The sequence below is a fragment of the Pongo pygmaeus genome, chromosome X, assembly GCF_028885625.2.
Source record: "Pongo pygmaeus isolate AG05252 chromosome X, NHGRI_mPonPyg2-v2.0_pri, whole genome shotgun sequence".
Taxonomy (NCBI): Eukaryota; Metazoa; Chordata; class Mammalia; order Primates; family Hominidae; genus Pongo; species Pongo pygmaeus.
Window position 1 is genome coordinate 49,424,802 of NC_072396.2, and position 26,387 is coordinate 49,451,188.

The window sequence follows — 26,387 nt, forward strand, 5'->3', positions numbered from 1 at the left end:
TGGACTTCAGTTCAAATCCTGGCTCTGCTTAGGCCTACAGTATATAGCTTTGGAGAAATGCCTCACTGTTAAGGTCAAAGCCCTGCATGATCTCACTCCATTCTCACCTCGTCTGCTGTCACTCACCTATCATTCACTCTACTTAAAGGCATGCTGACTTCCTTGCTCTTCCTCAAACACAACAGGCATAGCCCCAAGTTCCGTCCATTGCACTGCCTACTCTCTGTGACACTACCCCATTTGACCTTGAGCTTGTTTCTCCCTGGCTTTCAGTACTCTAATCTGTAGAATGCTTAGAGTAATAACACCTACCTGCTATGGTTTGAATGTTTCTGCCCTCCAAAACTCATGTTGAAACTAAATCTCTATTTTAACAGTATTAAGGAGGTGGGAAATCCGACTATGGTATTTGAGAGATGGGACCTTGAGCGGTAATTAGGATTAGATTAGATGAGGTCATAAGGGTGGGGCATTAGTGGTTTTCTAAGAGGAGAAACAGATCTGAGCTAGCAAGGTCAGCACCCTCACCATGTGATGCCCTGCTCTGCCTCGCCACTCCACAGAGAGGCCCCACCAGCAGAAGGCCCTCACCAGATGTGACTCCTTGACCATGGACTTCCCAGCCTCCAGAACTGTAAGAAATAAATTTCTTTTCTTTCTTTCTTTTTTTTGGGGGGTGGGGGGTTGTTGTTGTTGTTTTTAGAGACAGGGTCTCACTCTGTCACCCAGACTAGAGTGTAGTGACATGATCACAGCTCACTGCAGCCTCAAACTTCTGAGCATAAGCAATCCTCCTGCCTCAGCCTCCTAAGTAGCTAGGACTACAGGCATACTGCCATGCTCAGCTAATTTTTAAATTTTTTTGTAGAGACAGGGTCTTGCTATGTTGCTGAGGCTGTTTTGAACTGGCCTCAAAGCAATCCTTCCACCTCAGCCTCTCAAATTTCTTTATAAATTACCCAGTCTTGGGTATTTGATTATAGCAACAGAAAAATGGACTAAGATACTACCTCACAAGGTTTTTATGCAGATTATAAGAATTAATTTATGTAGACTGCCTAGCATATACTTTATATTTGTTGAATGGAAGAATGAATAAACAAAAAAGAAAGTTCTCCCCAGGACTATGGCAAGGACCTCCTTTTTGATCTCCTTGCTTCCAGTATCTTTCCATCCAAAGCTCTCCCCAGGGCCAAGACAGAGGCATCTGACCACATCATACCCCTGTCTAAACCTTTGCCCCAGTGTCCTCAGGATCGATTCCAAACTCCAGGCTAATGGTTTGCACATCCCACCCTATGATAAATGAAAAGCAGGCTCTTACTCCTTGTCAAAATCCAGCAGTGCTATAGGTGATTTTGACTCTAAACACATGGGGCAAGAGAGACATGCCAATAATCCTTTTCTGGCTTTCAGAGAAAATCCCCATTATTTATACCTTCTAAAAATAGAGATATCTATTTAATATTAATACCAAGGCAACATGTTATCTTAAAAGACACCAAAATAGAATTGCAGACTTACCTAAAAAGTTAACCTTGAGGGTTGCGTCCATATGACACAGACACAATAGTTGGAGCGCTAGTATCTTACAAGACTCCTTTGTTGGAAATAACATTTGTTTTTGTTTTTTGTTTACTTTTTTTTTGAGACGGAGTCTTGCTCTGTCGCCCAGGCTGGAGTGCAGTGGCGGCTCACTGCAAGCTCCGCCTCCCAGGTTCACGCCATTCTCCTGCCTCAGCCTCCCGAGTAGCTGGGACTACTGGCGCCCGCCACCACGCCTGGCTAATTATTTTGTATTTTTAGTAGAGATGGGGTTTCACCGTGTTAGCCAGGATGGTCTCCATCTCCTGACCTCGTGATCCGCCCGCCTCGGCCTCCCAAAGTGCTGGGATTACAGGCGTGAGCCACTGTGCCCGGCCAGAAATAACATTTGTAAGTGCAGCCTGTATTTTGTCCAAACCGCACGGATGTTGTGCAATTAAGTGGGAAGACTGCCTTTTTGCATTTTGCCACATATAAAGTTTCTCAGAAGAGTCTAAGATATATTCAATAATTCAGCCAATATCTAGTAGACATACACCATTTAAGAACAGGACCAACTTTAACATGTTATGAAGATTAGGTAAGACAAAAGCAAAGTTTTGTGGGCTTTTTTTTTTTTTTTTTTTTTTTTTTGAATCAGGTTCTCACTCTGTCACCCAGGCTGGAGTGTAGTGGCGTGATCACAGTCCATTGCAGCCTGGACCTCCCAGGCTCAAGTAATCCTCCCACCTCAGCCTCCCGAATAGCTAGGAGCACAGGTGCACACCATCACACCCAGCTAATTTTTTTTTTTAATTTTGTAGGGACAGGGTCTTCCTATGTTGCCCAGGCTGTTCTCGAACTCCCCAGCTCAAGCGATCCTCCCACTTCGGCCTCCCAAAGTGCTGGGATTACAAGTGTGAGCCACTGTGCCCGACTCAGTTTATTTTTTAAATTTTTTCTTCATTTATTCTTGGCTTCTTCCATTCATTGTTTTGAGCACTAACTATGTGCTCAGCACATTGCTAAGCCTTTTGCATGCTCTGCTGGGCATTCCCCATTTGCTCTTCCGGATCCATTATCCACCCTGCTCTGGGACCCCAGAAAGCTGATCTTTTACAGATGGTATCATTTGGGCCCCATTGATTGGTTCATAGTTGAGCCTGGCCACTTCTCTTTCAATTGGTCCCTGGCAGTCAGTACCAACATTTTAGTCAGGTTTCAAAGAAATCTCTAGACCAAGCTGGACAGAGGGCTTTTCCAATGATTCAGTGATTCCCCAAGATCTGAGAATGTGAAAATTGGAAAAGGGACACAAAGACCGGGGATCCTTTGAGCTGGTTCAATAATGGCAGAGCTTTAGAGATATGCTGCTGAGCTCCCTGGGTCTGTCTCGCTTTCTGCCTTCTGAAGGCTTGATTGTTAACTTCTTCCTGGGTTTCAATTAGAAGCATTAGTGTCCTTCCTGGAGTTGAATTACCTGGAAGTTTGCCTCCTAGATGTATAAACTTGGGAAAGTATGATCTCGTCAAGTTTCAGACAAAGGCAAACTAAAAAGCTAGAACTCCAGAGAGCATAAAAGTGTTTTTGGGGGGCAAATTATTTAATGAAGTATAACATTCATACAGAAAGTACAAAAATCATCAGTGTACAAAATCTCCATGAATTTTCACAATGCGTAAACCATTTTCCTGTTTTTTATCTGACCTTACTAAGTCAGGATATAAATTATTAATTTTTTTTGAAACAGGGCCTTGCTCTGTGGTGCAGGTTAGGGCAGTGGTGTGATCACCACTCACTGCAGCCTTGACTTCCTGGGCTCAGCTATCCTGCCGCTTCAGCCTCCCGAGTAGCTGGGACTGCAGGTGTGCGCCACCACGTCCAGCTAATTGTTTAATTTTTTTGTTAGAGACGGGGTCTCGCTGTGTTGCCCAGGCTGGTCTAGAACTCCTGGGCTCAAGCGACCTGCCCGCCTCGGCCTCCCAAAGTGCTGAGATTATAAGGAGTGAGCCACTGCACCCTGCTGAGTATATTTTTAAAAACACTTTACCCGAGGGCTGTGGCTCACACCTGTAATCCCAACAGTTTGCGAGGCCGAGACGGGTGGATCACTTGAGGTCAGGAGTTCGAGACTAGCCTGGGCAACACGGCTAAACTCTGTTTATACAAGATATACAAAAATTGGCTGGGCGTCGTAGCACGCGCCTGCAGTCCCAGCTCTTGGGAGGCTGAGGCAGGAGGATCACTTGATCATAGCTCACTTTGAGGCTACAGTGAGCTGTGATCGCGCCATTGCACTTCAACCTGGATGACAGAGCGAGACCCTGCCTTAAAAAAAAAAAAAAAAAAAAGGATTTTTTTCCGTTCAGCGGATTCATTTGAAGCGAGGGCCACCGGTATTTGAAATAGATGACATCATCTACCAGCAGAGGCGTGAGGCAACTTGAGGCGGGGTGTGGGGCCTGACGTCATCACGCAGCCTCTTCTTTTCCCCGCCCCCTTCTCTTGGCGAACGAGGTGTCAGTTTAACACCTCCGTGAATCCGGAAGCATGCTGTCAAAACAACCAAACCACCGGGCTGGGGGAGGCGGGGCCTCAGTAGACGTCTGCACGCTAGCTGAAATAAAGCAAAATGCCCGACTAGGCGCAGGCGCAGAGGCGACCTCCAGGCAGGGCCAGGTGGGAGGGACGGTGGGGGGTAGGGTCGCGCGGCGCCCTCTGCGCCTGCGCCCCGGCACGAGGTGGGGCGGCGGGCGTCAGTACAGTAGAGTGTGCGCCGGGTGGGGGGGCAACGGTCAGCCGTCACCCTGAGACGGGCGGCGGCGGGATGGCGACAACCTCCGGGGCCTCGGACTTGTCTGGCTCCGGAGCGCCCCCGCCCGGCGTGGGAGCTCAGGCGGCGGCGGCCGCTGAGGAGGAGGAGCGAGAAGTGGTGCGGGTCCGAGTCAAGGTGAGGCTGGCGGTGAGTCGGCCCAGCCGCCGAGGCATCCCAGGGGAGGGGGAGGCGGTGGCTGTCATAGGATGGAGGGCGGGACCTGAGATTTGGGACATAACCTGAGCGGCGAAGCTTGAGGGCCAAGTGATGGTGGCGAGGGGGAGGGAGGGCCTGAGAGCCTGGGAGCGTTAGCGACGTACCTTGGGGCGTGGGACTGAAAATGGAAGGACGAGGTGGGGGTCTATGGGATGAATGGGTGGAGCTTATAGACAAAGGGGAGGGGCTATGGGGCTGGAGGAGGGGCCGCAGTAGTTGAGGGTGGGGCTCTGAGGAATGAGAAGGTGCTGGCTCTGGAGTCAGTCAACCCATGTGTTGAGAGTGCACTTATGTGCAAGTTCCCACTTTGATGAGCTGACAGGCTCGTGGATGGAGACAACTAAAGAAATGAGATGCTTCGGACACTAAAATAATGAAAAAGGTTATGAAATAGGGAGTCACGTTAGCCAAGGTTGTACAGGGAAATCCCCAGAGGAGGTATTGAAGGAGCAGAGACCCGAATAAAAGGAGTCAGCCATGTGCATACTAGAAGAGAAGAGTATTCTAGGCAGAAGGAATAGCAAGGGCAAAGACTAGAGGATGGGAATGAGCCTGGCATGTTCCTGTAGCTTCCTGATTACTGGAGTGGAGAAAATGAGGGGAAGAGTGGTAGGAGGTGAATCAGAGCGCTAAGACAGAGGCGGATCGCCAAGGGCCTTTGGTGTGTATGCTGAGGAAGAACGCTGTTGCCATAGTTCCAGTAAACAATGATGGTGGCTCCGACCAACCAGTGGCACTGGCAGTGATAAGAAGGTCCACACATCACTTCAGTGTAATAGAGCTCTAAGATAGAAGTTTGACATTCAGAAAAAAGATGATGCCTGAGCTGGGAGTGAACCACGTGAAGAAAGTGGGAGGGATGTTCCAGACGGGGTCAGCACAATCAATGGCCTGGAGTCAGGATGGTCTCAAGGTAACTTCTAACAGTTTGGTACTACTAGAGTGTAAAGTTCAAAAAACCTGGTGAGAGGCTGGCTGGGGCCCCATAGGCCCGCTTGCTGGGACTCTAGGGTTGCCATTGAAGAGATTTAAGCAGGGGAGTGTTGTAGGTAGATGTGTTAGGTTGGTTACAGCATCATAGAGGACTGGTTTAACAGGAGCCAGACTGGACACAGTGATTCTGGCAACCATAGTTGAAGGGATATAGAAGAAGGATTAGGGGCCTGAACCCTTGCAGTAACCTCCTCCTCACTGGACCCTGTGGTCCAGAACACCTGCCTTGATCTGGCCCCTGGCACCTCTCTGACTTTGCCTTCTACCACTCTGCACCTCACTCTTCAGCATGGTGATGAGGCCCCTGGTGGCCTACCCCATGTCTTCTCTCCCCAGAAATGTGAGAGCTTCTTGCCGCCAGAGTTCCGCTCTTTTGCTGTAGATCCCCAGATCACCTCGCTCGACGTGTTGCAGCACATCCTCATCCGAGCCTTTGATTTGAGTGGGTGAGTGGGAAGATGCTGGGGACTGGCCAATGGGCCACCCACCTCTACGGTGGCTGTCTGGCCTTTGTTTGTTTGGTAGGGTTTTTGTTTATTTTACTACTACAAATAATCCCACAGTGAACAGCCACGTATGCATGTCTTGGAGTACAGTAGTCTACTTTTATCTGTGGTTTTGTTTTCTGCAGTTTCAGTTACCCATGGTCAACCTCAGTCTGCAAATATTACATACAATAAGATATTTTGAGAGAGAGAGACCACATTCACATTACTTTTATTACAGTTTACAGACAGTCTCCAACTTACAATAACTGGACTTAGGATTTTTCAACTTTACAATGGTGCAAAAGCGATACGCATTCGGTAGAAACTGTACTGCAAGTGCCCAGCCATTCTGCTTTTCACTTTCAGTACAGTGTTCAATAAATTACATGAAATATTCAACACCGTTGTAAAACAGGCTCTGTGTTAGATGATTTTCCCAACTGTAGGCTAATGTGAGTGTTCTGAGCACGTTTAAGGTAGGCTAGGCTAACCTGTGATGTTTGGTAGGTTAGGTGTGTTAAATGCATTTTCCTTCTTATTTCTTTTTTTGTTTTTTTTTTTTTTGAGGCGGAGTCTCACTGTCACCCAGGCTGCAGTGCAGTGACATTTTCCAGGTTCAAGTGATTCTCCTGTCACAGCCTCCCAAGTAGCTGGGACTACAGGCATGCATCACTATGCCCGGATAATTTTTTTTTTTTTTGAGACGGAGTTTTGCTCTTGTCCCCCGGGCTGCAGTGCAATGGCGCAGTCTCAGCTCACTGCAACCTCCGCTTCCTGGGTTCAAGTGATTCTCCTGCCTCAGCCTCCCAAGTAGCTGGGATTACAGGCACGCACCACCACGCCTGCTAATTTTTGTATTTTTAGTAGAGACAAAGTTTCACCACGTTGGTCAGGCTAGTCTCGAACACCTGACCTCAAGTTACCTGTCCACCTCGGCCTCCCAAAGTGCTAGGATTACAGGTGTAAGCCCCCGTGCCCAGCCCCAGACAGTTTTTTGATCTTCTCTTTTTTTTTTTTTTTTGGAGACAGAGTCTCACTCTGTCACCCAGGTTGGAGTGCAGTGGCCCGATCTTGGCTCATTGCAGCCTTTGCCTCCCGGGTTCAAGTGATTCTCATGCCTTAGCCTCCGGAGTAGCTGGGATTACAGGTGTGCACCACCACACTCAGCTAATTTTCATGAGGTTGGTCAGGCTGGTCTCAAACTCCTATCTCAAGTGATCTGCCCACCTCGGCCCCCCAAAGTGTTAGGATTACAGGCGCGTGAGCCTCTGCACCCGGCCAATTTTTTGTATCTTTTGTAGAGACAGGGTTTCGCCATGTTGCCCAGGGCAGTCTCAAACTCCTGAGCTCAAGCGATCCGCCCGCCTCAGCCTCTCAAAGTGCTGGCATTATAGGTGAGCCGCTGCGCCCAGCCAAATGCATTGTCAACTTACAGTATTTCCAACTTATGATGAGTTTATTGGTACATAACCCTGTCATAAGTCAAGAAGCATCTGTATTGTCATAATTGTTCTATTATTGTTAATCTCTTACTGTGCCTAATTTATCAATTAAACTTTATCATAGGTATGTATGTATATGAAAAAAAAAACATAGTATATATAGGGCTTGGTACTATCTGCAGTTTCAGGCATCCACTCGAGGGGGTCTTGGAATGTATCCCCTGTAGATAAAGAGGGACTACTGTATTTGGAAACATCTAGTCATGGGATAAATTCCTAGCAGTGGTATTGCCAGGTAAAAGGGTATTTGCTTTAAAAAAAATTTTTTTTTTTTTTTGAGACAGAGTCTCACTCTGTCGTCCAGGCTGGAGTACAGTGGTGCAATCTCGTCTCATTGCAACCTCCACCTCCTGAGTTCAAGCAATTCTTCTGCCTCAGCCTCCTGAGTAGCTGGGACTACAGGCGTGCGCCACCATGCCTGGCTAATTTTTGTATTTTTAGTAGAGATGGGGTTTCACCCTGTTGGCCAGGGTTGTCTCGATCTGATCTTGTGATCCACCCGCCTCGGCCTCCCAAAGTGCTGGGATTACAGGCATGAGCCACCGTGCCTGGCCTGCTTTTTAAACTTTTAATGGGTGTTTTCAAAATGCTCTCCAGACAGGTTTTATCAATTTATGATCTCGGCCAGGCGCTGTGGCTCACGCCTGTAATCCCAGCACTTTGGGAGGCCGAGGTGGGTGGATCATGAGGTCAAGAGATCGAGACCATCCTGGCTAACACGGTGAAACTCCGTCTCTACTAAAAATACAAAAAATTCTCCGGGCGTGGTGGTGGGCGCCTGTAGTCCCAGCTACTCAGGAGGCTGAGGCAGGAGAATGGCGTGAGCCTGGGAGGCGGAGCTTGCAGTGAGCCGAGATCGTGCCACTGCACTCCAGACTGGGCGACAGAGCGAGACTCCATCTCAAAAAAAAAAAAAAAACAAAACAAAACAAACAAATTTATGATCTCATCAGCGGCACATAAATGCCTGTTTCCCTCACACCCTCACAAACACTGGTTACTGTAAAACTGCAAAATTTGCCAATCTGATAGCTGAAAAGTGGTGTCTCTTGGGGGCAGATGTGATAGTCATTTTGTTGTGGTGGTGGTTTTGGAGGAATACATACACATGGTAAGAAATTCAAACAGTACAAAATTGTTGGGTATTTAGGATGTTTCCATGGTTATGGTGAGCATCATGCAACAAACTTCTTTACATAGTTGCACAAGTATAGCTGAATAATAAATTCTTAGTTGTTATTAGACTTTCTTACATAAACATTTTTGTTGTGAAAAATAACAAACACAGATTGCTTTATTTTTTTATGTAGTAAGAAGACTGCTTTCTTCCCACTTCTGTCCCACATCTACCCCAGAGGGGACCAACTTTTTTTTTTTTTTTTTTTTGGGGGGGGATGGAGTCTTGCTCTGTCGCCCAGGCTGGAGTGCAATGCCACAATCTTGGCTCACTGCAACCTTCACCTCCCAGGTTCAAGCGATTCTCCTGCCTCAGCCTCCTGAGTAGCTGGGATTACAGGCACCTGCCACCACACCCAGCTAATTTTTTTGTATTTTTAGTACAGAAGGGGTTTCACCATGTTGACCAGGCTAGTCTCAAACTCCTGACCTCAGGTGATCCACCCACCTCGGCCTCCCAAAGTGCGGAGATTATAGGTGTGAGCCACTGCACCCGGCCAACATTTTACCAGTTTCCAATGTGACCTCCAGATACAAGCAGGTGTGTACCTGCTTGTATGTGTTTGTGTAACAAAGTAGGTATAAATGACTTGATCTCAGGCTGCCCATAATCCTTGGCACAGTACCTTGCACATAGTAGGAAGTTGTTTTCAACACCTTCTATATTACCCTCCTTGTTTTGGAAACTGTCCCTGAGGCCTCCAGGGCACCAGGGGCCCTGAGAGCTCCCTCGTATCCCCTGTCCAGGAAGAAGAACTTTGGCATCAGCTACCTGGGCCGGGACCGGCTAGGACAGGAAGTTTACCTCTCACTTCTATCTGACTGGGACCTCAGCACAGCCTTTGCCACTGCCTCCAAACCTTACCTGCAATTGCGTGTAGATATTCGGCCCTCGGAGGACAGTGAGTACCCAGTGCCCCCAGGAGCACTGCTCTGGAACCTCTTTACCCCACAGGGTGATGCCACCCCTCACAGTACACTCCTTCATGGTGGGATGGGTAGCAAGGTATCCTAGCTATAGATCCTGGCTCAGCCACTAGGCCTCAATTTCTTCACTTGTAAAGAGATAATTGTATCTTAGAACCATTGTGAGGCCTTGAATCTTAGAACCATTGTGAGGGGAAATTCATATAAAATGCCTGGAACGGTGCATGACTGCATAATGAAGGCTCAGAAAGTGTTATCTCTAATAATGATAATTATATTGTATTATACTATTATATAACCAAGTAATGTATGTAATAATTAGATATAATGCAGATTTATAATATAGTATAACGGTATAGCTTTAGCATTATATATTTCAGTTATAATACCTAAATATAACAATGCGTATTATAATAATGCTAGTTGTGTTTATTCATTCAGTCATTCTGCACCCATATTCATTTGTTTGTATTCTTGCTCACTCATTCATTTGTTCCCTTGACCTCTCAGCCACTTTTTCTCTTCTCATTTTTGTTCTTCCACTCTTGCCTATTCTGGTCCCTGCGAGCACACAGATAAATTAGGACATGGTCTCAAAATTTGATTACAGACCATACATTAGATAATTGTATTGTATCAGTATTAAATTTCCTGGGTGTGTGTCTTAGTCATTTTGTGCTACTATAACAATACCACAGACTGAGGAATTTGTAAAGAAGAGAAATTTATTTCTCACAGTTTTGGAGACTGGGAAGTCCAAGATCAACATGCTGGCAGGTTGTGTGTCTGGTGAGGGCTTTCTTGCTGCGTCCTCACATGACAGAAGAGCAGAAGAGAGTGAACCCACACCCTCAACCTCTTTATAAGAGCCCAAATCCACTGGGCACGGTGGCTCATGCCTGTAATCCCAGCACTTTGGGAGGCTGAGGCAGGCGGATCACCTGAAGTCAGGAGTTCGAGACCATCCTGGCCAACATGGTGAAACCCTGTCTCTACTAAAAAAAACACAAAAATTAGCCAGGTGTAGTGGCACATGCCTATAATCCTAGCTACTCGGGAGGCTGAGGCATGAGAATCGCTTGAACCCGAAAAGCAGAGGTTGCAGTGAGCCAAGATCTTGCCACTGCACTCCAGCCTGGGTGACAGAGCAAGACTTCATCTCAAAAAAAAAAAAAAGAGGCTGAGCACGGTGGCTCATGCCTGTAATCCCAGCACTTTAGGAGGCCGAGGCAGGTGGATCACAAGGTCAGGAGATCGAGACCACCCTGGCTAACACGGTGAAACCCTGTCTTTACTAAAAATACCAAAAAATAGCCGGGCGTGGTGGCGGGTGCCTATAGTCCCAGCTACTCAGGAGGCTGAGGCAGGAGATTGGCATGAATCCGGGAGGCAGAGCTTGCAGTGAGCTGAGATCGCACCACTGCACTCCAGCCTGGGCAACAGAGCAAGACTCCATCTCAAAAAATAAATAAATAATAAAAAAAGAGCCCTAATCCCATCTGTGAGAGCTCTACCCTCATGACTTAATCACCTCTTAAAGGCCCCCACCTCTTAATATGATCACATTGGTAATTGAATTGCAACACATGAATTTGGGAGGACACATTCAAACCATAGCAGTGTGGTACTGGTATCATATCTATTGAAGGAAAATATCCTTGTTCTTGGGAAAAACACAGTTAAGTATGAAGGGGTAAAATGTCATGATGTCTGCAAATAAGTTGGCAAAAATAATGTGTTTATATACAGAGAGAGTGAGATAAAGCAAATTTGGCCCAAAAAAATGTTAATAGAGGATCTAGATGAAGTATGTATGGGTGTTCAGTGTATTCTTTTAATTTTATTGTAGGTTTGAAATTGTTTTAAATAGTTGTGGAGTGGAAGATGTGGTTCCCAGCCTCAGGGAACTCATGTGCCCATTTGGGATGAGTCAAGCACTTTATTGATGTCATAATAACATATAAATAGCTAATGTGTAGTGAACACTTAGGGCCATTCTGTGCACATAATATTTTTTCATTGAATTGTCAAAATAATCCTATAGAGTAGGGACAATCATTTTCCCCATATTATAGATGAGGAAACTGAGGCTCAGAGAGGTGACAGGACTCGTCCCAGTTATACAGACAATAAGTTGAAGAGCAAGATTTGAACCCAGGCAGTGGCTGAACTGGCTCCAGAGTCCTTGTTCTTAACTATTTAACTCTACAACATTTTGGACTTGTTAAAATTGGCAGCTTTGCAAAAGAGAGACAGAGGAGAGAGAGAAACGAGTCAGAGGGAAAGACAGTGACAGAGATGGGCAGGAAGCCAAATAGGAAAAGCCAGGTAGCCAGACACACAGGAACCTCTGCCACTGAGTAGCCATATGTGCTTATGTCAGTCACTTAATTCCCTGGGCCTTGTTTTCCTCACCTGTAAAAGAGACACAGTAGCACTATTTCAGGAAAAAAATCAAATCTGCATGGCTACGAAACGTGGAGAAAACCCCAAGTGCATGAGAACTGAGACAAATGCCGATAAAGCAGAGAGACAGACAGAAAGACACCCAGCAGTCTGGCAGGAATACATCTTTAAAAGGTTATCTTTTTAGGCCAGGCGCCGTGGCTCACGCCTGTAATCCCAGCACTTTGGGAGGCCAAGGCGGGTGGATCACCTGAGGTCAGGAGTTCCAGACCAGCCTGGCCAAACATGGTGAAACCCTGTCTCTACTAAAAATACAGAAATTAGCCGGACGTGGTGGTAGGCGCCTGTAATCCCAGCTACTTGGGAGACTGAGGCAGGAGAATTGCTTGAGCCTGGGAGGTGGAGGTTGCAGTGATCCAAGCTCGTGCCACCGCACTCCAGCCTGAGTGACAGAACTAGACTCCATCTCCAAAAAAAAAAAAAAAAAAAAAAAAAAAGCCTTCTGTCTTATTTACCAAATTCCTGCACAACGTGGGTCTGTTTCTGAATTCCTGATTCTCTTACGTTGATCTATTTATTAAATTCTAAGCCAATTCTATGTTGTTTTAATCATTGTAGTTTGTTTTCTGTTTGTTTGGTTGGTTTTGGGGTTTGTTTTTGTTTTTTTGTTTTTTTTTTTTATTTTTTGAGACAGGGTCTCACTCTGTCATCCTTGCTGGAGTGCAGGGGCCCAATCTCAGCTCACTGCAGCCTCCGCCTCCCAGGCTCAAGCAATTGTCCCAAGTCAGCCTCCTGAGTAGCTGGGACTACAGGCACATGCCCCTACACCCAGCTAATTTTTGTATTTTTTGTAGAGACAGGGTTTCGCCATGTTGCCCAGGCTGGTCTTGAACTCCTGGACTCAAGCAGTCTGCCCGCCTCAGCCTCCCAAACTGCTGGGATTACAAGCAAGAGCCACTGCACCCAGCCTTAATCATTATAGTTTTATGATATGTTTTCACGTTTTCCTTTTTAAAAATTTTTCTTGAATATTCTTGTTCACTTACTGTTCTTTTTATTTAATAAGTTAGCTTATTATTCCATTAAAATCCTGATGGGAATTTGATTGGAGTCATATTTTTAAGAGAAACTAATCTTTCATTACCCAGTAAATACATTCTTATTAAAAATAAAAGCATTTTAAATAATGCTGAAGTCTCCTGGGAACGCTATGCCTAATCTCAATCCCCTACCCTACCCTTTTTGCCCTGAGGGAATTGGTTTGATGTGTAACCTTGCATGTCTTTTACTTATTTACACTCCCTACACACACATTTATCCACGTATGTGAGTATATTCATATTTGTGTGTCTGTAGACATAAACGGTATGTGTTTAACATAAGTGGTATTCTACACATTAATATGTAAGTGTCCAATATATGGAGCTATCATTAGACATATTAATGGCATTCTCATGATCATTTGCATGGCTGTGAAAGCAACAGACATGTTGGGACTGTTTGGATGGCCCAGTCCCTCTTTCTGGGAAAAAGCCAGTTTCTGTCACCTCTACAGTTGGGAGATTACAAAGCCTAGACCTTTGACCAATTTGTACTTTTCCGATATGAATCTTTTTTTTTTTTTCTTTTTGAGACTCTTTGTCACCAAGGCTGGAATGCAGTGACACAAATATGGCCCACTGCAGCCTTGAGCTCAAGCTCTCCTCCTGCCTCAGGCTTTCAAGTAGCTGGGACTACAGGTGTGCACCACCATGCCCAGCTAATTTTTGTATTTTTTGTAGAGACATGGTTTTGCCATGTTGGCCAGGCTGGTCTCGAACTTCTGATCTCAAGTGATCCACCCACCTCGGACTCTCAAAGTGTTTGGATTACAGGCGGGAGCCACCGCACCCAGCCCCCAACCTCCTTTCTATCATATGTACTGCAAATATTTTTCCCAGTTGATCTTTTGTTTTTTGGCTTTGCTTACGGGGTGGATCTGTTTTGTCCTATCAAAATTAAACATTTGATTGCACGCCTACACAGATATCTGTCTTTTTCTTTATGATTTCTGAGTTTCTCCTTTTTATTGCAGGTGGGAGGACAGAGTTTCGCTCTCATTGCCCAGGCTGGAGTGCAATGGCGCGATCTCAGCTCACTGCAACCTCCGCCTCCTGGGTTCAAATGATTCTCCTGCCTCAGCCTCCCAAGTAGCTGGGATTACAGGCATGTGCCACTACGCCTGGCTACTTTTGTATTTTTAGTAGAGATGGAGTTTCACCATGTTGGTCAGGCTGGTATCGAATTCCTGATCTCAAGTGATCCACCTGCCTGGGCCTCCCAAAGTGGTGGGATTACAGGCGTGAGCCACTGCGCCTGGCTGAGTTTCTCCTCTTACTTTGGAACATGTTCCCCATCCATAAGCTTATGCAAATATTCTATATTTTCTTCTACTATGCTTATTGTTTTCTTTTTTACATATAAATCTTTTCTCTGTCAGCATTGTGATAAGCAGACCTAGCTTTAAAAAAATCAAGATAGTCAATTATGCCAGCATCATTTTTTTTAATTTAATTTTTTTTTTGAGACGAAGTTTTACTCTTATCGCCCAGGCAGGAGTGCAATTGCACAATCTCAGCTCACTGCAACCGCCATCTCCTGGGTTCAAGTAATTCTCCTGACTCAGCCTCCCAAATAGCTGGGATTACAGGTACCCGCCACCATGCCCAGCTAATTTTTGTATTTTTAGTAGAGATGAGGTTTTGCCATGTTGGCCAGGTTGGTGTCGAACTTATGACCTCAGGTGATCCACCCACTTCAGCCTCCCAAAGTGCTGAGATTACAGGCATGAGCCACTGCGCCTGGCCTGCCAGCATTATTTATCAAATAATCACCTTTTCTGCAGTGATTCGAAATGCCACGTTTGTCACATATTCAATTCCCATATATACAAGCTTGGATTTATTTCTGGGCTTTCTATTACATTCTACCAACGGGCTCTATTTGTCTACTGCTGTGCTAACACCATGTTATTTTTATGACAGTGGTTTTGTGGTCAATTTTTTTTTTTTTTTTTTTTTTTGAGACGGAGTCTCGCTCTGTCGCCCAGGCTGGAGTGCAGTGGCGCAATCTCGACTCACTGCAAGCTCCGCCTCCCGGGTTCTCACCATTCTCCTGCCTCAACCTCCCTAGTAGCTGGGACTACAGGCAATAAGCTTTTGCCATCCTCCCACTGTTGTCTTAGCTATTTTTTGTTTTGTTTTGTTTTGTTGGTTTTTTTTTTGGAGATGGAGTCTTGCTCTGTCGCCCAGGCTGGAGTGCAGTGGCACAATCTTGGCTCACTGCAAGCTCCACCTCCTGGGTTCACGACATTCTCCCGCCTCAGTCTCCCGAGTAGCTGGGAACACAGGTGCTCGCCACCACACCCGGCTAATGTTTTGTATTTTTACTAGAGACAGGGTTTCACCATGTTAGCTAGGATGATCTCAATCTCCTGACCTCGTGATCCGCCCGCCTCGGCCTCCCAAAGTGCTGAGATTACAGGCATGAGCCACCGCGCCCGGCCTGTCTTAGCTATTCTTAAATGTGAATTCTTCTATAGAAACCTTAAGATAATTTTATCCAGTTCCAGGAAAAACCCCCATTCAATTTCTGACTGGCATTGCACTGAGTTTATATATTAATTTAAGGTTTGGGAAGTTTGACTATTTTATGATAAGGAAATGGGTGTATCACAAATATTATGTAATACCACAAGCAGGGTCTGGGCCAGCAGCCCAGCAGCCCATAATGAAACACTTGGATGTTTCTTCAGGGAAATGTGTGCATATTCACACTACGTGGGTTATATAAAGACTATATATAGTCTCCTGTCAGTTCAGATCAGGTTTTGCTACTAGGTGAGTTTGTGTTTGTAGATATTCTTTGCCTGTTTTTTGTTGTTTGTTTGTTTTTTGAGACAGAGTCTCACTCTGTTGCCAGGCTGGAGTGCAGTGGAACAATTCCGGCTCACTGCAACCTCTGCCTCCCAGGTTCAAGCGATTCTCCTGCCTCAGCCTCTTGAGTAGCTGAGATTACAGGCACGCACCACCATGCCCCGCTAATTTTTGTATTTTTAGTAGAGACGGGGTTTCACCATGTTGGCCAGGATGGTCTCGATCTCTTGACCCTGTGATCCGCCCGCCTTGCTTCTCAAAGTGCTGGGATTACAGGTGTGAGCCACTGCGCCCGGCCTTTTTTTCCTTTTTTTGAGAGAGAGTCTCGCATTGTCGCCCAGGCTGGAGTGCAGTGGCGCGATCTCAGCTCACTGTAACCCCTGCCTCCCAGGTTCAAGCGATTCTCCTTACCTCAGCCTCCCAAGCAGTTGGGATTACAGGCACCTGCCACCATACCTGGCTAATTTTTTTTTTTTTTTGTATTTTTTAGTAGAGATGGGGTTTCACCATGTTGGCCAGGCTGGTCTCAACCTTGTGATCTGCCCACCTCAGCCTCCCAAAGTGCTGGGATTACAGACGTGAGCCACCACGCCTGGCCTCTTTGCCTGTTTTATTAGTGGGATATGAAATGTCTCTTCATGTTAAATGCTTTTGGCCTTGAGTGATGCTTTTTCTGACATTCTCATGGCTACTATTTTTTTCTGTTTGTGTTTGCCAGATATACCTTTAGGATTCTTTAGTTTTTAACCTTTTTGTGTCACCTAGTTTTAGGTATGTCTCTCATACCTCTCATAAAAACCTCATAGCAGAATTTATGCTTTTTAAGACAACTGACAGTGAAATCTTTTTTTTCTTTTTGACATGTAGTCTCGCTCTGTCGCCCAGACTGGAGTGCGGTGGCATGATCTCAGCTCGCTGCAACCTCTGCATCCTGGGTTCAAGCAATTCTCCTCCCTCAGCCTTCCGAGTAGCTGGGATTACAGGCACACACCATCATGCCCGGTGAATTTTTTTTTTTTTTTTGAGATGGAGTCTCGCTCTGTCGCCCAGACCGGAGTGTAGTGGCACGATCTCGGCTCGCTGCAACCTCTGCATCCTGGGTTCAAGCAATTCTCCTCTCTCAGCCTCCCGAGTAGCTGGGATTACAGGCGCCCGCCATCACACCCGGCTAATTTTTTGTATTTTTAGTAGAGACAGGGTTTCACCGTGTTAGCCAGGATGGTCTCGATCTCCTGACTTCATGATCCACCTGCCTCGGCCTCCCAAAGTGCTGGGATTATAGTCGTGAGCCACTGCACCCCGCCCCAACAGTGAAATATTTAGGCTACTTTTTCTCCTTCAATCTCTCCCACTTTTTCTGGCCTTTAAAATGGAGCTTTGGAACACTTGTAATTCTTATTCGTTTTCTGGTCCCTAACCCTTAACTTCTAGCTTTTGCTTAGACAACTTTTTTTTTTTTTGAGATGGAGTCTTGCTCTGTTGCCCAGGCTGGAGTGCTATGGCACAATCTCAGCTTACCGCAACCTCCTCTTCCCAGGTTCAAGCAATTCTCCTGCCTCAGCCTCCCGAGTAGCTGGGATAACAGAAGCGCACCACCACACCCAGCTAGTTTTTTTATATTTGGTAGAGATGGGGTTTCACCATGTTGGCCAGGCTGGTCTCGAACTCTTGACCTCAAGTGATTTGCCTGCCTTGGCTTCCCGAAGTGCTGGGATTACAGGCATGAGCCACCACACCCAGCCAATTTTTTTTTCTTTTTAAATTCCAGGTTATCATTCTGTTTTCTTACTAACACACCAAGTCACTTATGTTTCAGGAATCCTAATGTAACATACAATATTACAAACCCCCAATCATGTTATCATTGTCATTTTAACTATAAATATTAAATATGTAATATATATAATATAATATATAAATATTACCATTTACCTTCCCGTTTGTTTCTCCCTATCTTGAGCCCTTCTAGTCATGCAGGAGTCATTTGCTCAGAGAACTTCTTTGTTCTCCTCCAAAAGTGTGCATGGGTTAGATGTACTCTAATGGTCAAAAATGTTTTTCTTTGGCTGAATAGATCTGTACTGTCTTGGCTGGGTGTGGGGCCCTTGGATCTCAGGTCTTTCTTCTTAGTGCTCCATAGGTGCCGTGAGCTACTGTCTTATTGCCTCCAGGGTTGTGAAGCAGAAGTCTGTTGCTTGTCTGACCTTCTTTCCATTGTAAGCAGCCATTCTTTGTCTCTGGAAGCTGCAAGAGTTTTTCTTTTTCTTTTTTCTTTTTTTTTTGAGGCAAGGTCTCTATTTCCCAGGCGGGAGTGCAGTGACGTGATCTCAGCTCACTGCAACCTCTGCCTCCCAGGTTCAAGCAATCCTCCCACCCACCTCAGCCTCCTGAGTGGCAGGGACTACAGGTGTGCGCCACCATGCCCAGCTAATTTTTATATTTTTGGGTAGAGACAGGGTTTTATCATGTTCAGCCCAGGCTGGTTTTGAACTCTCGGGCTCAAGCAATCCGCCCGCCTTGGCCTCCCAAAGTGCTGGGATTAGGCTGGGCGTGGTGGCTCATGCCTGTAATCCCAGCACTTTGGGAGGCCAAGGTAGGCGGATCACTTGAACTCAGGAGTTCAAGACCAGCCTGGCCAACATGGTGAAACCCCGTCTCTACTAAAAATACAAAAATTTGCCAGGTGTTGTGGCACACACCTGTAGTCCCAGCTACTTGGGAGGCTGAGACAGGAGAATCGCTTGAACCCAGGAGGCGGAGATTGCAGTCAGCCAAGATCATGCCACTGCGCTCCAGCCTGGGCAACAGAGCAAGACTCTGCCTCAAAAAAAAAAAAAAAATTGCTGGGATTACAGGCATGAGCCATTGCGCCCGGCCTAAAGAGTTTTTCTTTATTCTTAGAATTTGGGCATTTCGGGCTGGGCACAGTGGCTCACACCTGTAATCCCAGCACTTTGGGAAGCTGAGACAGGCGGATCACTTGAACTCAGGAGTTCAAGACCAGCCTGGCCAATGTGGCAAAACCCTGTCTTTACTAAAAATACAAAAATTAGCAAAAATTAGCCGGGCGTGGTGGTATGTCCCTGGAATCCCAGCTCCTTGGGAGGCTGAGGCAGGAGAATGGCTTGAACCCAGGAGGTGGAGGTTGCAGTGAGCCGAGATCATACCATTGTGCTCCAGTCTGGGTGACAGAGCAAGACTCCATCTCAAAAAAAAAAAAAAAAAAAAAAAGAATAGGGTTGGTGGGGGGCCTATTGTGTGTTGTTAGTTAATTAATCCTATCTAAGACTTGGTGAGCCATTCCTTCATCTCAGGGAAATTTTCTTTCATACTTGTTTAATTCTGACATCTCCACCTGATCCCTTTTCTCCCCCTGCATTTCGTATTATTTCCATATTTGGTCTCCTGGACTTGGCATCCAGGTCTCTCTACTTTTTCACTCAAATCATCGAACCTTAGCTCCATGCCTTGCAGTGGTTCTTCTGTTCAGACTTTCAGACCATTACTGATTTTTCATAATGTGACCTTCTTCATTTTACCTGTTAAGTGTTTTAATGCTCTGATTAATGTTTTAGAAAGACCATTCTAGCAGCTGTTGGGAGAGATTGGAGAGGAATACAGAGGAAGTGAGGACTGGTTAGGAGGCAGTTTCAGGTGAGAGATATGGTGGCTGAGACAGGGTGAGAAGATGGAGATGAGAGAACAGGTAGGATGGAGGAATGCTTTACATGCAGTAGCCATAGGGCTTGGTGGTGGTTTGGACCTGGGAGTTAAGAGAGTGGGAGGGGGACAAGGATGTCTCTCAGGTTTCTGGTCTATTAAACAACTGAACAGATAGAGATGCTGTTTGTTGAGATGAGGAGTAGAGGAGGAGGCCATGTCTAGAGTGGATCTTGGGCTCCTCTCTTTGGACCCCATAGGTTTGCAGTACCCCATGAGACATGCAGGGAAAAGCAGTGACATGCAAACATGTCCTAGGGTTTGTTTCCCCCCTCATCTCTATGGGAGAATTGGGCTCCATGGGAATGCTGTTTAGGGATGGCATTTGCTTGCAAATGACAGTGGCTTAAACAAATAGAAGTTGATTGGTTTCACACAAGAGATTTGAAAGTTAGCCACTTGGGCCGGATGCAGTGGCTCACACCTGTAATCCCAGCACTTTGGGAGGCCAAGGTGAAGGGGACCTGCCCCTCCACACTTGTGGCTATTTCTCGTCAGGTGGAGACGAGAGATTGAGAAAAGAAATAAGACACAGAGACAAAGTATAGAGAAAGAACAGTGGGCCCAGGGTACCGGCACACTCAGCATGCGAGGACCTGCACTGGCGCCGGTCTCTGAGTTCCCTCAGTATTTATTGATCACTATTTTCACTATCTTGGCAAGGGGAGTGTGGCAGGGCAACAGAGTGTTGGTGGGGAGAGGTCAGCAGGGAAACATGTGAGCAAAGAAATCTGTATCATGAATAAGTTCAAGGAAAGGTACTGTGCCCGGATGTGCATGTAGGCTAGATTTATGTTTCACTTTACACAAATATCTCAGTGTAGCAAAGAGTAACAGAGCAGTATTGCTGCCAGCATATCTCGCCTCCAGCCACAGGGCAATTTTCTCCTATCTCAGAATAGAATGAATGGTCGGCTTTACACCGAGACATTCCATTCCCAGAGATAAGCAGGAGACAGAAGCCTTCCTCTTATCTCAACTGCAAAGAGGCCTCCCTCTTTCACTACTCCTCCTCAGCATAGACCCTTTATGCATGTCGGGCTAGGGGATGTAAGGTCTTTCCTTTCCCACGAGGCCATATATCAGGCTGTCTCAGTGAGGGGAAACCTTGGACAATACCCAGGCTTTCTTGGGCAGAGTTCCCTGTGGCTTTCCACAGTGCATTTTGTCCCTGGTTAATAGAGAACGGAGAATGGCGATGACTTTTACCAAGCATACTGCCTGCAAACATATTGTTAACAAGGCACATCCTGCACAGCCCTAAATCCATTAAACCTTGATTCAATACAGCACATGTTTCTGTGAGCACAGGGTTGGGGCTAAAGTTACATACAGATTAACAGCATCTCAAACCAGAACAATTTTTCTTAGTACAGATCAAAATGGAGTTTCTTATATCTTCCTTTTCTACATAGACACAGTAACAATCTGATCTCTCTTTCTTTTCCCCACATAAGGCGGGTGGATCACCTGAGGTCAGGAGTTGGAGACCAGCCTGGCAAACCCCATCTCTACTAAAAATACAAAAAATTAGCCAGGCATGGTGGCAGGCACCTGTAATCCCAGCTACTCGGGAGGCTGTGGCAGGAGAATTGCTTGAACCTGGGAGGCAGAGGTTGCAGTGAGCGAGGATCGCACCATTGCACGCCAGTGTGGGTGACAGAACAAGACTCCGTCTCAAAAAAAAAAAAAAGAAAAAGCCACTGGACATTGCCATTGTTGGCTTAGTAGCCCTCTGGTATCAGGGCTGTAGGAGAGGATCTCTGAAGATCCTCTCGAACCTACCCTCAGATGGCCACTGCTGCTTCAACCACCACATCTTATGTGAGGTGGGAAGAAAGGATGCGGGGCAAAATGAAAAAGAAAGGGAAACGGTCAGGTGCAGTGGCTCACACCTGTAATCCCAACACTTTGGGAGGCCAAGGCAGGAGGATCTCTTGAGCCCAGGAGTTCAAGACCATAGGCAATATAGTAAGATCCCATCTCTACCAAAAAAAAAAAAAAATCATCCAGGCATGGTGGCACACGCCTGTAGCCCCAGCTACTCAGGAGGTTGAGGCAAGAGGATCGTTTGAGCCTGGGAGTTTGAGGCTGCAGTGAGCTATGATCGCACCACTGCACTCCAGCCTTGGGGGACAGAGCAAGACTGTCTCAAAAAAAAAAAGATGCCTGTAATCCTAGCAATTTGGGAGGCCAAGGCAGGCTGATCACCTGAGGTCAGGAGTTTGAGACCGGCCTGGGCAACATAGCGAAACCTCATCTCTACTAAAGATACAAAAATTAGGCCAGGTGTGGTGGCTCACGCCTGTAATCCCAGTACTTTGGGAGGCCGAGGCGGGTGGATCACCTGAGGTCCGGAGTTTGAGACCAGCCTGACCAACATGGAGACACCCCGTCTCTACTAAAAATACAAAATTAACCAGGCATGGTGGTACACGCTTGTACTCCCAGGTACTCGGGAGGCTGAGGCAGGAGAATCACTTGAACCCAGGAGGTGGATGTTGCAGTGAGCCGAGATCCTGTCATTGTACTCCAGCCTGGGCAACAAGAGTGAAACTCCACCTCAAAAAAAAAAAAAAAATTAGCTGGACCTGGTGGCAGGCACCTGTAATCCCAGCTACTTGGGAGGCTTAGGCAGGAGAACTGCTTGAACCCAAAAGGTGGAGTTTGTAGTGAGCCAAGATCACACCACTGTACTCCAGCGTGGGTGACAGAGTGAGACTCCATCTCAAAAAAAAGAAAAAAGAGGCTGGGTGCGGTGGCTCATGCCTATAATCCCAGCACTTTGGGTAGGCCAAGGCAAGTGGATCACGTGAGGTCAGGAGTTCAAGACCAGCCTGACCAACATGGCAAAAACCCATCTCTACTAAAAATACAAAAATTAGCTGGGCATGGTGGCAGGCACCTGTAATCCCAGCTACTCGGGAGGCTGAGGCAGGAGAATCACTTGAAACCAGGAGTCAGAGTTTGCAGTGAGCCACGTTCACACCACTGCATTCCAGCCTCGGTTACAGAGTGAGACTCCCTCTCCAAAAAAAAAAAAAAGCATATATGGCATACTTGTTCCACTTTTGCACAAATATTTTATTTCTAAAGTATGTCTGGGCTCTGGACTAGGGTGAATGAAGTTCAGATCCCAGCCCTACTGTTTCCTGGCTGTAGAATCTTGGTCACTTACTATTTGTTCCAAACCTTTTTGTCATCGTCTATAAAATGAGAATGGTAATATTAGTGTGCACTGTTTGTGGGAGGAGGACTGGCAAAAATATGAGAGTAGGAGTTTGGGCTCTTGAGCTTTGGGCCTGGCCTTCAAATTTCCACTCTTTCACTCACTAACTAAGGGGCCTTGGGCAAGTACCTTATCATGACTGTGCCTGTTTCCTCAAAGAGAGTCATGGTAGTAGTAGTACTCAACCGATAGGACTGAAGTGACTATTGCATGAGTCAATATTGCCAAAGAATTCAGAATAGTTCCTGGCATACAGCACTGTGGAAGCATTAGCTAGTATTATTATTTCTTATATTGCTATTGAGCGCTTGTCCTAGTGCTTGGCACATAGTAACTGCTCAATAAATATTACTTTATATCATTAAAATATTAGACGCTGCCCAGCCAGTTCCTGAGACATCTACTACAAAAGAATTGTTCCTGGTTTGATTTTGTATTTTACATGATTTGGATGATACAGGAAGAGGGACTGGGAGTCGTTTGTTCCCCTGCAGGTAGCCCGGCTTCAGTAGAAGGAGAGGAAGCTGGCCTTGAGGTCTGGGTTATCATCTCCATTCTTATAGCACTTTGTTCTGTTTGCCCAGGCCCATTGCTAGAAGACTGGGACATAATCAGCCCCAAAGATGTCATTGGCTCCGACGTGTTGCTGGCTGAGAAACGGTCATCACTGACGACTGCCGCCCTGCCCTTTACACAGTCCATCCTCACTCAGGTGTTTTCAGGGACCCTGGGGATCCAGCTGTGGTTGGAGGGCAAGAGCCTACCTGGCACCCTGGTTCTGAGCATGCTGGTTGGCATCTGCCCCTAGTCCACGCAGCTGATGGTGGCCTCCCTCCCTCCTCATAGGTGGGCCGTACCTTGTCTAAGGTCCAACAAGTGCTGAGCTGGTCGTATGGGGAAGATGTCAAGCCCTTCAAGCCACCCCTGAGTGATGCTGAGTTTCACATGTACCTGAACCACGAGGGCCAGCTCTCCCGACCCGAGGAGTTGCGCCTGCGGATCTATCATGGCGGTGTGGAGCCCTCGCTGCGAAAGGTGAGCATCCTCAGTCATCTGTTGGGTCCATCACTGCTGCACTCATTAACAGCTCCTGAGACGTGCAGTCAGCCACACTGCTGTGGGCAAGGGTGGAGATGTTCCAGGGCACGAAGCTCTCTTTAAGGAGGGGCAAGCAGTCGGAGGCCTAGCAGACTTAGAAGGAAGACAGAGGCCCAAGGGGGGTGGGTGGGTGGCAACTGATAGACATTGGGGTATGGTTTATCTGGAGAACTCCAGCCTCACCCCTTTCACCCCTGGCCAGGTGGTGTGGCGGTACCTGCTGAACGTGTATCCAGATGGACTGACAGGCCGAGAGCGGATGGACTACATGAAACGCAAGAGCCGCGAGTATGAGCAGCTCAAGAGCGAGTGGGCCCAGCGAGCGAGCCCTGAGGACCTGGAGTTCATCCGCAGCACGGTCCTCAAGGATGTACTGCGCACTGACCGGGCCCACCCCTACTATGCGGGGCCTGAGGATGGCCCACATCTACGGGCGCTGCACGACCTGCTCACCACCTATGCCGTTACCCACCCACAGGTGTCCTACTGCCAGGGCATGAGTGACCTTGCCTCACCCATCCTCGCCGTCATGGACCATGAGGGCCATGCCTTTGTTTGCTTTTGTGGCATCATGAAGCGCCTGGCCGCCAACTTCCACCCTGACGGCCGTGCCATGGCCACCAAGTTTGCACACTTGAAGCTGTTGCTGCGACACGCTGACCCTGACTTTTACCAATACCTGCAAGAGGCAGGCGCTGATGACCTCTTCTTCTGTTACCGCTGGCTGCTGCTAGAGCTCAAGCGTGAGTTCGCCTTCGACGATGCCCTCCGCATGCTTGAGGTCACTTGGAGTTCGCTGCCCCCTGATCCTCCTGAACATGAGGTAGAGCTGGTTGGACCCCCCAGCCAAGTGGCAGACACTGGTTTTGGTGGCCACAGGGGGTGGCCCGTGCGACAGAGGCACATGCTGAGGCCTGCTGGTGGAGGAGGTAGTACTTTTGAAGATGCTGTTGACCACCTGGCCACAGCAAGTCAGGGGCCTGGTGGTGGGGGGCGTCTCCTGAGACAGGCCAGCTTGGATGGCCTCCAGCAACTCAGGGATAACATGGGCTCCAGGAGGGACCCTCTGGTCCAGCTGCCCCACCCAGCTGCCCTTATCAGCTCCAAGTCCCTCTCTGAGCCTTTATTGAACTCCCCAGACCCACTGCTCTCCTCCTTTTCCCACCCTGATTCCCCGTCTTCCTCATCTCCACCATCCACCCAGGAGGCCTCTCCCACTGGTGATATGGCTGTAGGATCCCCCTTGATGCAAGAGGTAGGCTCCCCAAAAGACCCTGGAAAGTCCCTGCCACCTGTACCACCAATGGGCCTGCCCCCGCCCCAGGAGTTTGGCCGGGGGAACCCATTCATGCTATTCCTCTGCCTGGCCATCCTGCTGGAGCACCGCGACCACATCATGCGCAATGGGCTGGATTATAACGAGCTGGCCATGCACTTTGACCGCCTTGTGCGAAAACACCACCTGGGGCGCGTCCTGCGCCGGGCCAGGGCTCTCTTTGCTGATTACCTGCAGTCAGAGGTGTGGGACTCAGAGGAGGGGGCTGAGGCCACAGCCGCATCTTGATCAGGCTTTATTGAGCCCTCCATTGGCCCCACCAGATCTTCATTCTTTGCTGTGAGGGCCAACCCATGAGACCCCACCTCCCTCCCTGCCTGCCAGCCCTAGACTTGTTGGAGCATAGAGCCCTTCCTCCCCAGGCCTAAGTATGTGGAGCTCTGCTTTGGCACTGCCCCACAGAGGCCATGCCTCTTTATTCTGTTTCTGTTGTTTTGTTTTTAACAACTATACTTTGCACACAAGAAGGTCACTGTGGTTTGTGTGTTTCTCTGCCTCCTCCCTGGGTTTTGCTGTAGATGGAGTCCTCAGGGGCCCTTTACCTGATGGAGGGGAAATACTTCACTTGGTGGAGAGAGGCTCCAGCTTCCCCCTTGTGATGGGGAGAGTGGATGCTGACAATCAGTTCCCAAAGGTGAGCCCAGGTGGAGCACTGCTTGAAGAAGGCCTGAGTCTGTTTTTTTGGTACATCCATCAGCCTGTAAGGGTCTGTATTATGGCTGTGAATATATGTTTTCAGGACAGCCCCCTGGATGAGAGATAAGAGAGTTCCTGGCTCAAAAAAGGACAAAATTCTTTACTGAGATTGGGAAGTATGGGCTACTTAGAAGCGTTGGACCAGCCACACCTGGCATTCCACATGTCACCATTTCTAGGATCTTGGCCTCTCTGTGAGGTTTATGCACCAATGCTGGCAGCCCTGGGCAGGGGCCTCGGCCTCCTTTTTGTTTTCCACTTCAGACAGGTACCGTGCAGATGTTAACAAGGTTTGACACACATGAGTGTGAAAGCCCAATCATCACATTGTTGAATTACAAAAGGAT

At 47.4% G+C, this 26,387-nt stretch overlaps 1 protein-coding gene and 1 pseudogene across 5 annotated transcripts; one reads left to right on the forward strand and one right to left on the reverse strand.

The window, feature by feature from the left end:
• The first annotated feature begins 595 nt into the window (after positions 1–595).
• Positions 596–25,811, forward strand: TBC1D25 (TBC1 domain family member 25). Of its 5 annotated transcripts, none has more exons than XM_063660213.1 (6): positions 596–634; positions 5,885–5,994; positions 9,462–9,616; positions 23,495–23,622; positions 23,757–23,945; positions 24,211–25,811. In XM_063660213.1, the coding sequence occupies exons 1-6, from the start codon at positions 611–613 to the stop codon at positions 25,570–25,572; spliced, it is 1,968 nt and encodes a 655-aa protein (XP_063516283.1). In that variant the 5' UTR covers positions 596–610; the 3' UTR covers positions 25,573–25,811. The 5 variants fall into 5 exon arrangements, with proteins under 5 accessions (XP_063516283.1, XP_054326570.1, XP_063516282.1 ...); XM_054470595.2 differs by lacking the exon at positions 596–634 and adding an exon at positions 4,127–4,474; XM_063660212.1 differs by lacking the exon at positions 596–634 and adding an exon at positions 4,222–4,486.
• A 487-nt stretch (positions 25,812–26,298) lies between these two features.
• Positions 26,299–26,387, reverse strand: LOC129025588 (small nucleolar RNA U13; annotated as a pseudogene).

Coding starts and splice junctions, on each gene's coding strand:
- TBC1D25 (XM_063660212.1), top strand. CDS start 4,352: ATGGCGACAACCTCCGGGGCCTCGGACTTGTCTGGCTCCGGAGCGCCC. Junction 9,617..23,494: donor TATTCGGCCCTCGGAGGACA/GTGAGTACCCAG, acceptor CTGTTTGCCCAG/GCCCATTGCTAGAAGACTGG. Junction 23,946..24,210: donor TGGAGCCCTCGCTGCGAAAG/GTGAGCATCCTC, acceptor ACCCCTGGCCAG/GTGGTGTGGCGGTACCTGCT.